This window comes from Engystomops pustulosus, chromosome 5 (assembly GCF_040894005.1).
Source record: "Engystomops pustulosus chromosome 5, aEngPut4.maternal, whole genome shotgun sequence".
NCBI classification, from domain to species: domain Eukaryota; kingdom Metazoa; phylum Chordata; class Amphibia; order Anura; family Leptodactylidae; genus Engystomops; species Engystomops pustulosus.
The window spans coordinates 152,723,022-152,737,277 of NC_092415.1; the positions used below are offsets into that span (position 1 = coordinate 152,723,022).

Below are 14,256 nucleotides of genomic sequence, written 5' to 3' on the forward strand. Positions count from 1 at the left end.
TTCTTACAGCACAATATTTTTTATTTTATACTACGATATGTGCTGCCTTTTTCATCCACTAGGTGGTGCTACAGGTCCACAGGATCTTTAAGACCCATTTTGAAAGCTCAAATGTTTCTACAATTTTATGAGATTGTTTTAAGATCCAAGACTGTTTTTATATCAAGGGATTCTAACTTGGAGGATATAGTGGCTAAACTTGAAAGATATCCATTTCTTTGAAATTCAATATAAAAAACAGCAAGCTCGTCTTACAAAAAAGAAAACCTATATCACAAACAGTACATCAAAAAGTACAGTACAATCATAAAGACCTATATATTTTGTATATACATACAAAAATACATACATACAAGAAGTTCCCTCAGTATATGCAATATTACCTCCCAAAACCCACTCCCCTGATCCTCACCCCCCTTATGAAGGGGTTGTGCACACCTAACTTAAGATATGTCTGGCAGACACAGGCTCCTGTATTGAAAATCTGTCGTTCGGTCAACATCTGCAAAGAGTTTGTGTGTTCTCTCCGTGTTTGCATGGGTTTCCACCGGGTACTCCGGTTTCCTCCCACACTCCAAAACATAATATTAGGTTGTTTAGATTGTGAGCCCCATGGAGACAGGGACCAATTTGACATGCTTTGTGCAGCGCTGCGCAATCTGTGTGCGCTATATAAATAAAGAATTATTATTATTATAAAAGAAAGAGAGAAAGTGCTCCCTGCAGAGGCCTTCTCGCCGATGCCCACTGATCCACAACCACGGGCGGCATCTTGAGCCCACATCCACTGGCCCACATATGCTGTAGACCACGCTCCCGGAATAACCGCTGACGGCACATAGCAGAGCCCCAGGACCCATATGGATTCACAGAGCCAGTCTGCCTGTCAAACAACAAATGACTCACTAGTAAGTGTCTTAGAGCAATGACACCCACAGGCAGATCAGAGTCGTACCTGGCAATGCCCACAGGCAGCAATGCACAAAAGTCAGCACCCTTGAAGCCCTTGCTGGAGAGGCACAGAGTAAGTTTGTAGAGCCCAATGCCCAGACGTCAAACACCATAACATATGCAGCTTACTTGACCTCCCACTGACCCAGCCACCAGCCAACCACTCGGCCCCAACATCTGGAAACTGGGGCACCCAGTATGGTGAAATTAGAGCACCAGGCAGCTCAGAGCAGCTACACTGGGTGCCATTAGGACTCCAAGATACATAACATCCTCTAAGACCAAGTACCTAGTCAGATCTGAGAATCACGCCGCTTTGGACCAGGAACATCAGAACCTGCACCAGGCCCGAGATGCCCCAAAATTGTGCCTTGAACACCTTGTCACTGAAGGCCAGTTCCAGAACCACCTCCCCCTTTTTGTGTTTATGTGTCCCACTGTCTTTTCCTGTCTGTTCCTTGTTCTTCCATTTTTGTAACTTGAAACTTGTAACCTGTAACTGTAACTTTAACATATGACCGGACATCATACTGAAGGTAGATCCTGGTTACATAAAATATTCCAAATGTGGCGCTTGTGGCAAAATTAAGGCCAAAGAATTGGTAGCCTTTGGATTCTATTAATTTCTATTTATTCAATAAACAATTTCATGAAAATATATTTTAAAAATTGCAGAACAATTTTTTTTGCATTTTGTGCATGAAACAGACACTTCCTCAGGTTATTAATTAATTAGTAACTATACAATTATTACAAGGCAAACCTTTATTGTTCAAGTCATTAATTACATGATATTACATCTATGAATATTCTAAGGTAAAAAAAAAAACATTTAAAAGTTTTCTTAAAAAAATAAAAAATACTTTACAGTGAAACACAACCAGGGGTAAGTATAAAAACTTTACAACTGGAGGTATTTAGAGGGAACCGGTCACTACGTTTTTCACAAATACAGGTAGTGACAGGTTCCTATAGAGCTCTAGTAACTATCTGACACCCTGCTTTTAGCTAGAAATAGTTTCCCTCAGATCCCAATAAAATAAGAGTTATAATCTTGCCTGGTATCTATGCATTTTTGAGCGAGTCAAGGGGGTGTGGCCTGTCATGTGACCAGGGTGACATCGTCACAGTTCCTTAAGCTATCTAATATTAGAAAACTGTACTCCACGTACATAAACAATCACTGCAGCCTCCATGGACTTCTACACCACTTCTTGCAGTCTACTGTGCTTTCATGTGATACAATATGCTGTGATTTCAGGAGATATATGCTTGGTGTACAGTTTTCTAACTCTAAAAAGCTAAAGGACCTGCGATGATTTTACCCTGGTCCCATGACATTGCAGCTGCATATAGAGATAGGATGGAGGAAAGGGGGTGATTTGAATTTTTAGGTTTTTTTAATATAACTTTTTTTTTTAACTTTTTTTTAGACTCCCTAGGGTACTTTAATCCTAGGTTGTCTGATTGATCCTACCATATACTGGGGATTTTGCACATCATCTATTACAATGCACAAATCGCACATTGTAATAGATAGCCTAAAACATGATAGCCACGAATCTTTGTGTGACCCGAGGCTGTCAAGGCAATGAGGAGCGTTGATCGTAGCCAAGATGGCGGCGCCCATGCGTCATTAATGCCGTCGGTAACTTTATTACGGGTGTCAGAGACAGCCGTTTGTTTCATTCTGAAGCAAACGCCCAGTGAGTATGAAGAGGGCTCAATCCGTGAGCACGCTTCATACTGGCCCATATGCAACAAGACGCTATAGGGTTAAAAAAAGTTTGGTTGTCATAAGGACCAGGATTAACAATAAAGCTTAATTGCAGACACCTTTAATAACTGTTACAATAGCTGTTTATTGTTGCCTAGGGCTAAAGTTCAGTAAATTACCAACATCCTGAGGTCAGTTTGTAACTAGGGGTCGTCTGTAAGTCGGGTGTTCTTAAGTAGAGGACCGTCTATACATCTGTTTGGGTAATGTAACAGGTAAGGGAAAATAGCGCCCAAATATCAAAACTACCATGCTTTTGTGGGAAAATCATAAAAAGTGATTAGAAGGTTGTACAGCATGCAAAATGGCAGCAATGAAAACGTCATCTTCCCCCACCATAAATTAGATCATAGACAGTTCTGAACGCTGTAGTATGAAAGCAGCAGAACATGGCAAAATGAAAAAAAAAATTGTACAAAAGGTTTTATTTTTTTTTTAAATCTCTTAAAACACATACATACTTATATAAAGTTGGTATCCCCGTGGTCATACCAACCCAAGGAGTAAAGAAGATTTGTCATTTGAAACAAAAAGTAAAAAAATGTAAATACACTTCCCTTTGTGTTTTCAAAAAATGAAAACACAAAAACCAAAAAGTTGGGTTAATGTAATTTAAACCAAACATCTTTAGTGTAAAGCAGATTTTGGGTAATGTTGTCCTTCAAGTTAGTCAGTTCACCTACAGCAAACACTTGCTGCATCAAAACAAAAGGGCCACCAGCTGGTTACGATTATGGTTAAAAATCTAATCTAAGTTACATATATTAATTCTTTCTTGTATATTCATCTTTATTAACCACTACAGTCTAAAACTGGTTAAGTGTGAGCATTAAAAAAATACACTGAGACATATATATATGCTTTCTGTCCTGTTCCCCACTGACGGCTGAAAGATAAAGGAAACTGATATTGTGCCTAATGACTTAACTCTTCACAGACAGTCCCTGGTTAGTCTAATCTTCTTACAGTTCTGAAACAAAGTAAAATATTCTCTGGGTATGGAAAGAGTTAGACTTTAGCCTCCTTTCATTAATTCTATGCTGGGATTTTATATATACGGTATATTGCTCACTGCAGGAGAAAGAAGGATAAGGGAAAAGGCACAGATACGCTGCTTTACTTAAAGTTTATTACAAAGTTTACTATTAGCACCTGCTCAATTCATTTCTGAAATAAAAAAGCATGAAAAAATTAATTATACTAGAATTGATGACATCAAGTTCACTGCAGTTAATCCAATGATAACTTGAGAAATTCCGATCAAAATGCTGCTAAAAAAATCTGTAGTGTAATATGACATTTAAGGTGGCTAGGAAGCAGGTAACTACTAATAAAGGTGTAATTTCAGGAACTTGTGAAAAGGATTTTGTAATATACGCATGTAGGTTTAGAGTGAGCCTTCAGAATTGATACTAAATGTGGGCCCTAGGCACCCCAATCCGACAATGGGCCTTACCCAAAGGCTAGTTTCACATAGTGCCATTATATGGACACGTTTTGGCATCTGTATTTGTAAGCCAAAATGAGGAATGACTTAGGTCACAGTATATTTCTGAATTGGACTGATGCCATATACTGCCCAGAATAAAGTCATGTAAAACTGTTCTAAGGGCACATTCACATTCACATGGCCGTCTGCGGGGACGTACATGCGGCCGCAAATTTGCGGCCGCATGTACGTTCCCATAGACGGCAATAGCGGCGCGGCGCAGATCCGGCCCGCACACCGCAAAAAGATAGAGCATGCTCTATCTTTTGGCGTGTGTGCGGCCGTGCGCCGCTATTCTCTATGGAGGGAGGAGGGGTCACCTCCTCCTCCTCTCCAGCACACGGCGGGCATACCGCTGTGTGAATGCACCCTAAGTGTGTGGTCACTACACCTGATTTTACACCTTTGATTTTGATGCAAAAGTGGAGGAATAAAGAAAAACATTGTATAACTCAATTTTGCAAAGATTGCTAAAACAACTTTTTTTTTACAGCAGCAGAACCCTCACTGTTTTAAGTGACAAATGTGTTAAAACTAAAATATCACTTTTCTCCATTTTTTCTGCTTCACATCACAATCATATTTCATGCAGTAGAGTAGGACAGAGTAGCACATGATTTACTACTGCCTATAAAATGGCAGGCACTGAGGGATTGCTTCTGTATTTCTAGCCTTCAAGATCTAAATGAAGTCAGTTACTATCGGTTTATTTCTATTAACACTGAGCAACCTTTCACCTTTGGTCACATGGCTGTAATAATAATATGGCTGTACCATCAGTGCCTCATGTTACAACATTAACCCTTTCATGACCTAGGCCTTCTGATGCCTGAATGTCCACAGGACACACTGTAAAGTGTACATTTTGTGCGCTGTGATTTAGTTTTTTAACAAGAAGCTGATCATTTCAGCTTGCTACACCTTATAAAAGTTGGGGTAACAACTATAACTAATCTTTTTAATGACATATTACTATGCAATACAAGGGGGCACATTTACTTACCTGTCCGACAAAGTTCCCCCGAAAGTGCATTGTCCAACGAGAATGTACACTGCCGCGATTCACTAAGATTGTGCACCCGATATTCTGCATGTGTCGCTTTCCCACTCAGGTCCACCAGAGTTCACCGTCTTCTTTGTGGTGCATGTAAGTGCATTGTCTTGCAACTCAAATTGAAAGTTAAAACCTACGCTCAGTCCGAATCAGTCGTTCATCTGACGGCACGCCCCCCAATTTATGTCGCAAGAAAGCCAGCCCAGCTGCGTCAAAATCTGATCGTGTGCAACACATGCCAGCGCAGACACCTGTTAAATACCTGTCACAACCGCATAAAACCCGAAAACATCGAAAAGTCTGACGAAACTGTGCGCGCTTTGCAGGTTTACAAGCTATCACTTATACTGTGGAAGGGCTGATCAGTGACGATCTGGCTGTAAGGATGACTACTTATACGAAAACTCCAATAATATTCAATACATGCTCATCCTTCCACTCCATCCATAAGTGAGAACAGGACCCTGTTCTCTGGATTGATGGGGGTCCTTCTCTCACTTTTGGGTGGTGTGTAAGGATGAGCATGTATTGATTATTATGGGAGTTTTGGAAATTGTCCATTGCTGTGGGAGGCAGTTTCTTACACTTCCAAACCAGTGAACAGAATGGAAGGATGAATATGCTTGTCCTACTACATCTTAAAAATTGGAATTGAACAAGGACCTCAAATTTCTCAACCTCGAGTGTTACCTGTCAATGGTGAATGGCTCAGGTCGCCCATATGTTACATATATATATTCAATACAGTTATCCTTAGGATTATGCATCAATATTAGGTGTGAAGAGATCAGATTCTCAGAATACACTGTGAATAACAGTGTGAAGAGGGAGAAACAATCCAATGAGTTTGGCATCACCATTATTCCTTACCAAGTTCACTACGTCTAGTAGTGGATGTTCCCAGCATTCTAGCTCTTATATTTCATTGAATAGGGCTAAGTTATTGTGCGTTGTAGTACTAATACAAGTTAAAGGAGATGTCAGGAGGCCTAAATCTCTTGATGTATATGGCGGTACCAGTAGGGCGCAGATTCCATCATTTGATGGCGCACAAGCGCAGGCATATGATAAATTTGCCCCTATATCTATTTGAGTATGGCAGATGGTGCATGGTGTTACTGCCTTTTATGTTTTCTGCCACATATGTAACAGTTTTTTTCTCTCTCTGTTTTGGTCAACCTGCCATGCAAGCTGTTTGCCATATTACTTGTTTACATCCCATATGCATGAGTTGATACGTTTTGCTTCTTGAAAAAAAAAAACAGCTAAACAAACAAGTGATCAATGAGGCACCATATGACCCCATTATCATTGTGTACTGAGCCTTTCATAGTCTCCCTGCTCGTACCTGCATATAAGCAGATAGGCAGATCTCTGGTAAGACTATAGGGATATACTTGTATATACCGGTAGTTGCTGATTTAATATTGATTTGTATTTTACTTACTTTACTTATTTTCCTTAAATAATTCTTACTAGGAAGTAATGATATAAAAAGAACTAAAAGACTATAAAGACATTAAATCCACCCATAAAAAGAGTCAAATACAAGAATCGACCGCCCCAGCTGTCCTTGTTCATATGTGCAAGGTTACAAAACTCCTCCAGCTGCCAAACAATCAATGGTTTGTGTTTTAAAAGGAAAGGTTTTTTTTCTTAAAGCTGTTCTAGGAAACATTTATCACAATGGTTCATGAGCTAAGTAACATCATAAACGGGTTGTGCCTATATATGCAGAGGAAGGAAAGGTATAATGCTAGAGGGCTGAATAAAACCCTTTTCATTTCTTCCCAGTACATCAGTGAAAAGAAATGAATATATTGAATTCCAAACAAACATTTATGAGTCGAAAGATTCATTATGGGAGGTTATGACTCCTCTCAGGCAGAACATACCCATTTCTACTAAAGGATTGTTTCATTTTCTGGTTTCCTCTGTAATGAATAGATTAGTATTCACAGAATGTGTCCACTTACCCACAACGCATCTGATCCTCTCTCCTGCAGGGTCAGCATGCTTCTCTCAGACGCAGCAGGCGAGGTCAAAACACTGGCCCCGGACTGTGGCCACTCATACAATGCCTCAGCCTGCTCGCCTTTACTCTTCTTCCGCTTAATAATCTACACAATTAGATTAAAAGAACATTATAATATGACACAATACATGTTACATAGTAAACTAGCAATGATAATGATTACATCAATTTAGCCAGCGTGAGAATATACTATATCTGAGGCTGTATGCATGTGGTAAAGTTGTATGCATTAAGTCTATATGCTAAACCACATAGTAATGGTGCAGCCGTGTGGCATGTTGTACAGATAACGACAAAGCCCCCAGGCACATAACTAAGAATTTTGGATTTCTAATTCACCTCTATAGTCACATACACAAGGCCATGGAGAATTTGGCCAGGCCACAATAGAGAGACAGTCCTATTCCTGCCATTATTGTGACGTGTACAGTCTTTCATTATTGTCATATAGTTACAGAAACCCCTGATGTCCTGCTGTGGTCCTATGATGGGTTACCCTTATGGACTACACTACATATTGAGTTAACAAAAGGAACAGCATTTTACTGACCAGATGTCCTATACAAATAAGTTCAAGATGCCAACGCTGTTTAAGGGAAATCTACCATCAAAATCAAGCAAGATAAACCAGGGACATCTTCTCATAGATCCAGAGATTGTGACAGTGGTAATCTTATTATATTTACTATCCATGGCCTCCTTCCTTCTAAAAAAAAATCAGCATTTGTACAGAAACAGTCTGTAAAGCCGGATCACAGAGAGGCTAGGGTAGCCCCTCAGGCTTATTAGCAGAATATTAAAAGTGATCTTGGAGCCAGCACTGTGCGGATGTGCCGTCGCACCATGCTTGCGTCGTACAGCATGTGGTGCCGCTATGTACTAATGTAGTCAGGCTAGAAAGAAAGGGAGAAGCATAACCCCGCACATGTGGATGGAGGCACCCATTGATGGCTATGTTATAATATACATTATATAATATAGATATTATTATATATAATGGTTTTCTTTACATCCCTTCCTTATCCAATCCCTTCCTTGGTTGAACTTGATGGACATAGTTTATAAGGTTGAAAAAAGACCTACTGTATATACTCGTGTAAAAGCCGAGTTTTCCAGCACAAAAAATGTGCTGAAAAACTTCACCTCGGCTTATACACAAGTCAATGAAAAAAAAAACTAAACTTACATACTCACCCTCCGGCGCCCGATCCTCTTCACGCCTCCTGGTGGCTTATCTTCGGTCTTCTCTCTGCTCCATTAGCCGACAGAGACGCTTTTGTGCGATCTGCCGGCTGGCGCAAGGAAGAGCCTCTGCCAGCTAATGGAGCAGAGAGAAGACTGAAGAGGAGCCACCAGGAGACGCGACGAGGATCGGGAGCCGCAATGAGCACCGGGGGGGGGGGGGGGGGAGCCTGAGTATGTAAGTTTGCTTATTTTTATGTGAGCTGTATACTACTGGGGGCTGGCTGTATACTACTCGAGCAGGCTGGCTGTATACTACTGCGGGCGGGCTGGCTGTATACTACTGGGGGCGGGCGGGTTCTGGCTGTATACTACTGTGGGCTGGCGGGCTGTGTACTACTCGGAGCTGGCTGTATACTACTGGGGGCTGGCTGTATACTACTGGGGGCTGGCTGGTTGTATACTACAGGGGGCTGGCTGGCTATATACTACAGGGGGCTGGCTGGCTATATACTACAGGGGACTCGCTGGCTATATACTGGGAAACTGTGACCAATGCATTTCCCACCCCCGGCTTATACTGGAGTCAATATGTTTTCCCTGTTTTTGGTGGCAAAATTAGGGGTCTCAGCTTATACTCGTGTCGGCTTATACTCGGGTATATACGATATGTAAAAATATTACAGAATTTCTGTTCTGTTAATGTTCTGAAAATTCTGATGCACTTTTGTCCTGTGTGAACCAAGCCTAAAGGGATTTCATAAATTCACTTTTTAGAATCATAGCTATAAGAAGTGATTTTGCATAGTTTTCCAGTTCACTGAATGTAACCAGGACAAAGAGGAGAAATGCTCTCACCTTCTGTACAATGGTTGTGGCCAATTCCTCAATCAGTTCTTCCTTGTGCTCCCGCAAATAACAAGCCTCGTTCTGTTTATCCTGAAGGGAAAAGGAATATTTCTGAATATGTCACTGCCTTATGAAATCTAGGACACAATACTAGATTAACCCACATCTCTCTGAGGGCTTTACAAGGTCATGGCTCAGTTTCCGGATGCTTACTGCTGCATCCACCTAAATAACAAACATTAACGTCATCTTGGGCTACTTCATTCACACTTATTTTGCATCACATTTTTTATAGAAGCATTTATGGTCATTTATTTTACAAAAGTTTTTGCTATCTTTATATGGTGACAAAGTATATAACATCTTTATGGTAGGGGCCATCGACAGCAAAAATACTGCTTAATTTTATTTTTCCTGCTGCAATTGTGTGGTGGTAAAAACCTGTAAATGGGGACATACACTGATGCCGTTTTCAAATAGAGCACTTTAATTGCGTTTTAATGAGCCAATGAGCACCACATGTTTTACATGTAAGCAGTATGGAAACTCATATGCAATCTGTCTAAGCCCTGGCCATTGAAATTTGAATTGTGTTTCTAAATGTAATTCAAATGCCACGTATGGATGTGACTTCACTAATCCCATATCTAAAAAGAAAATGCAGCATAAAGTGATTCACGCTGCAGGTTTAAAATTCTAGATGCAGATTTGCTGGTAAAAGGCAGCCAGAAACGGCGGATGGTTGTGGTTGGTTGCCTTCCGGTGTCTAATAACTTTTGCATCAGCAGCTGCCCCCCAACAATTATGCTTCATGTAGTCCCAGCCTATATTAGGAGTTCTTGTTGGAGCCAAATCTAAGAAATTTTACATTGCATTATCCACTACTTGCAATATATGATATGAGGGTACCTACTATGCCCCCTAATTAAATTATAGAAACAGGATTTTCACTCTTTATACACTACTTAATAAGACAGGTGTTACATTTTTTTTTTTTAACAATCAAAGGTTCAATACCTAAGGTATTGGTTGCTGAAATTAATTGTCTGCATGAAGGTTAAAGAGATCACCAGAATTCATATTCATTGAGGGGAGATGTTACCATAACAACAGAGAATCCTCAGGTAATACTAATCAGGTGAAAGTAGAACAAGATAGGAGATTGCCATCAACATAATAAAACAGAGCTAAGGCGGCCAGATGGTAAATCAGAACCTATTTTAAGTAACAGCTATTACCTAGTTTCTCTCAGTATGTTAGAGTACAACCAATTGATTTTTCTGACCATGTGACTGTGCATAATCCTCTTTCCTAGAATAAAATCAGACTATTATTTAGTCTATTATTTAGTTTAGTTTTAGGGAAACTTGTCACCAAAACTGCTGTGTAATCTATCTGCATGTTATAGAGCAGGAGGAGTTGAGCAGAATAAAAATGAAACAAAATCCAGAACTCTGAGGAGCCTGGATAAAACTTGGAATTGTTTATCCCTTAAAACATCTTATCCATTAAAACAGTGGCAGTTACAACACAGAACAAGGTGCACATTGGACCAACGTGTTTCGATTTGCGTCTTTGTCAAGGTCTAACATATATAAGGTCTAACAGGTAATAATCAATTGAGCAGAATGGTATATCGTTTTTTTTGGGAAATTTTCAGTATTATCCTCAAACAGCCTGCATATGTATTTAAGAAGTGTTTGGGCAATGAGGCAATGGGCGCACAGCGCCGTATGGGAGTGGTACAGTATCACACACGTGCTGCACCATACCATTCTGTAGCCGGGAGAAACATAGGGCATGTCCTATCCGTGCCCCATGTTTCTCTATGGAGAAGGGCAGAGGTGAGCGTCGCTCATCCCCCTTCCTCCTCTCCCCGGGGTCGGCGTGTGCCTGTTTGCATAAATTTAGCCTAAGATTGTATTTAGATCATTAGTTAGAGCACTTCCTCCCCTACCCTCTACCTACACACTTCCTTTGTCTCTGTCCCTTAACTAGTTTACCCTTTATGTATTTCCCTGTATTGTATCCTTAATAAATCCCCCGTAAAGATCCATTGGATATTGTTGTTAATTTAATATTAACTGGCACCCCAAAACCAAGCAGATTTTAACCCCTTAAGGACGCAGCCATTTTGTAGCTTAAGGCTCAGCCCAATTTTATGTATTCTGACTTGTGTCGCTTTATATGGTTCTAACTTTTGAACACTGTTAAAAAGCGACTCCAAGATTGTTTTTTCCTTCATTTTAGTGGTATATGTTGTATGCTAAGTTTTGATTTTATTTACAAAAAATAGAGTATTTTGAAAAATTTGCCATTTTCGAAATTAGAAATCATTGCATTTTCAGGTAGATAGATTTACCACCTAAATAAGGTGCACAATAACATTTTCCATATGTCTACTTAACATTTTCATAATTTTTGAAATGTCTGGATATTTTATTTTGCTGTCACGCGGCTTGCAAATTGAATATCAATTTTCCGTATTTTCAGAATTGACTATTTTGGGGATAAATACTGCTTTGAAAGAAATTTTACATATTTAACACCAAAACCCCCTATTTAATCAACCAATATTCAAGTCTGCACCCCCTCAAACTTTCAGAAACAGTTTTTAGGAAGATTGTTAACCCCTTGAGATCTTCATAGTAATTAAATCAAAATGGAGGTGAAATTTAGAAATTTTGTTGGTTATACGTTCATTTAGCCCTAAAATGTACACATTTCCAAAATATAAAAAGAGAAAACCCATCTTAAAATATGTTATGCAATTTCTACCAAGTACAGAGACCCCTCCACATGTGGCCATTACTTGTTTTATGGGCCCACAGTGAGACGCAGGAAGGAAGGAGCGTCCTGCAGCTGCCAGGATTTTAGTTATCTCATTGGCTCCTTTTGTAGACTATAAAATTTTAACTTTATTGGGGCCATGTGACGCCATTTTTTTGCAGGATGAGATGCTTTTTCCAGTGTTACCATTTTGGGGTTGGTATACCCTATTATTGAAAATTTAGGAACTTTTTTTTTTAAGGCAGGAGTAGAAAAGCATCTATTCTGTACTGGATTCTTAACTTTTTTCCGCGCCCGTCTTCTTTCTTCTGCTGGGCGCCACCATTGCTCTTCCCCCGCCGGCGCCTACTATGATGCACCGCTGCTGACGTCATACTAGGCGCCGCCCAGGGGAAAGACATTGCGGCGCCCAGCAGAAGAAAGAAGACGGGCGCGGAAGCCTGAAGACAAGCGGCGCAGACATCGGGGGAGCAGCGCTGCACATCGGGGCCACCGGAGGGTGAGTATATAAGTTTATTATGTTTAAAGTATTTTTTAGTGACTTAGTGACTTCTCGGCTTATAGACGAGTATATACGGTACTCTTATTAGTAAGCTCTAAAAGACATTAAGCCAATTACATTATTCTAAACCCTGAACTAGAAGTACTGAAGCTTTTAGTAAAGTTTACAAACACAGATCATGAATGACATTTGCCTGTACAGGCGGTCCCCTACTTAAGGACACCTGACTTACAGACAACCCATAGTTACAGACAGACCCCTCTGACCTCTGGTGAAGCTTTCTGAATGCTTTACTTTAGTCCCAGACTACAATGATCAGCTGTAAGGTGTCTGTAATGAAGCTTTATTGATAATCCTTGGTCCCATTACAGCAAAAAAGTGACAACTCCAAGTGTCACTGGGGCTAAAAAAATTTTTTGTCTGGATCTACAATTATAAAATATACAGTTTCGATTTACATACAAATTCAACTTAAGAACAAACCTCCAGACCCTATCTTGTACGAAACCCGGGGACTGCCTGTACTTAGTTTTACAGCACTCTGTGAAGCAGAAAATAATTTTGGGGTGGAATTTATTAGTTTATTATTATTTATTTATATGTCTGGAGACATAACATGAAATACAGATTAAGTGGTGGTTAAACACACAATACATAAAAACATCTCATTATTCATCTATTACAATGAAAGTCTAATTTTACAAAATATTTACATATCTGATAACAAATCATGTTTATTAATGAAGAGGTTTTAGTACACAACATTTAACTGGTTCATAGACATGTTTATCTCATAGAACTGAAATGGAATTTAAATATATTATGGCAAGCATTTGAAGTCATTTGAGACTGGCAGTGCTAAGAGATTAAAGGGAACCTGTCACTAGGAGCCCTATAAAAAAAAGATACATATCATATTGTAGCCAGTGCTTATAGCTACAAGCGTGTCATCTAGATCTGGAATATGACTATGGGGTTTCTAAACCATTGATACCAAAATTATTCAACCAATTCCTTAAGCGTTACTCAAACCAGAAACCTACTACAAGGCAATGAGGCTCGGGCTACACATTTTTTACTCTCAATATGCAATTGTATTCTTTATGGAAATAAAACACTGTGATAATAAACAAAATAAGGCCATACTTTATTATTTGAAGTCCTCCTTCTATACACAATCACATTTATAATCAGAATAAGGACCGAATGCCTGCGTAACAGGGGGGCATGGAGTTCAAAGGACTCAGTGTAGAGTTTGTTCATCTTTTAGACCAGTGCGTCCGGTGCACAGGATCAAAAAGCAGTAATTAGTATGTAAGAGAGTCTGCCCTGGGATTTCCCTCCTAACAAAGAAGAACAAAGAAACTACAGGGAAATTATATATCGCTTAATAACTTGTACATAACCTATAGTTATGAGCCTCAGCTAACGGGATAGGGGGCAAGCTCTATCACCCCTGAAAAGTTAGAGTAGGTAGGACTTCAAAACCCCCCAAAAATCACACACCCTATTCAAGAACATAAACCCCTCCTGTCTGGTATGGGGTGAGAGGTTACTAGGTGCCCTGTTGATTGTAAGCACTTGCGCAATTATTACAACGTCCTATCAAGAGTTATGGAGTGCAACA

General features: G+C 39.8%; 1 protein-coding gene across 4 annotated transcripts in view; it reads right to left on the reverse strand.

Moving 5' to 3' along the window:
- MYRIP (myosin VIIA and Rab interacting protein) overlaps positions 1-14,256 on the reverse strand; it is a 285,392-nt gene that overhangs the window by 46,849 nt on the left and 224,287 nt on the right. For all 4 annotated transcript variants that reach the window (XM_072153450.1, XM_072153451.1, XM_072153449.1 and 1 more), the window contains 2 exons: positions 9,347-9,427; positions 7,248-7,391 (listed from right to left, as the gene is read on the reverse strand). In XM_072153450.1, coding sequence (XP_072009551.1) covers positions 7,248-7,391; positions 9,347-9,427 — 225 coding nt within the window. The remainder of the gene's footprint in view (positions 1-7,247; positions 7,392-9,346; positions 9,428-14,256) is intronic.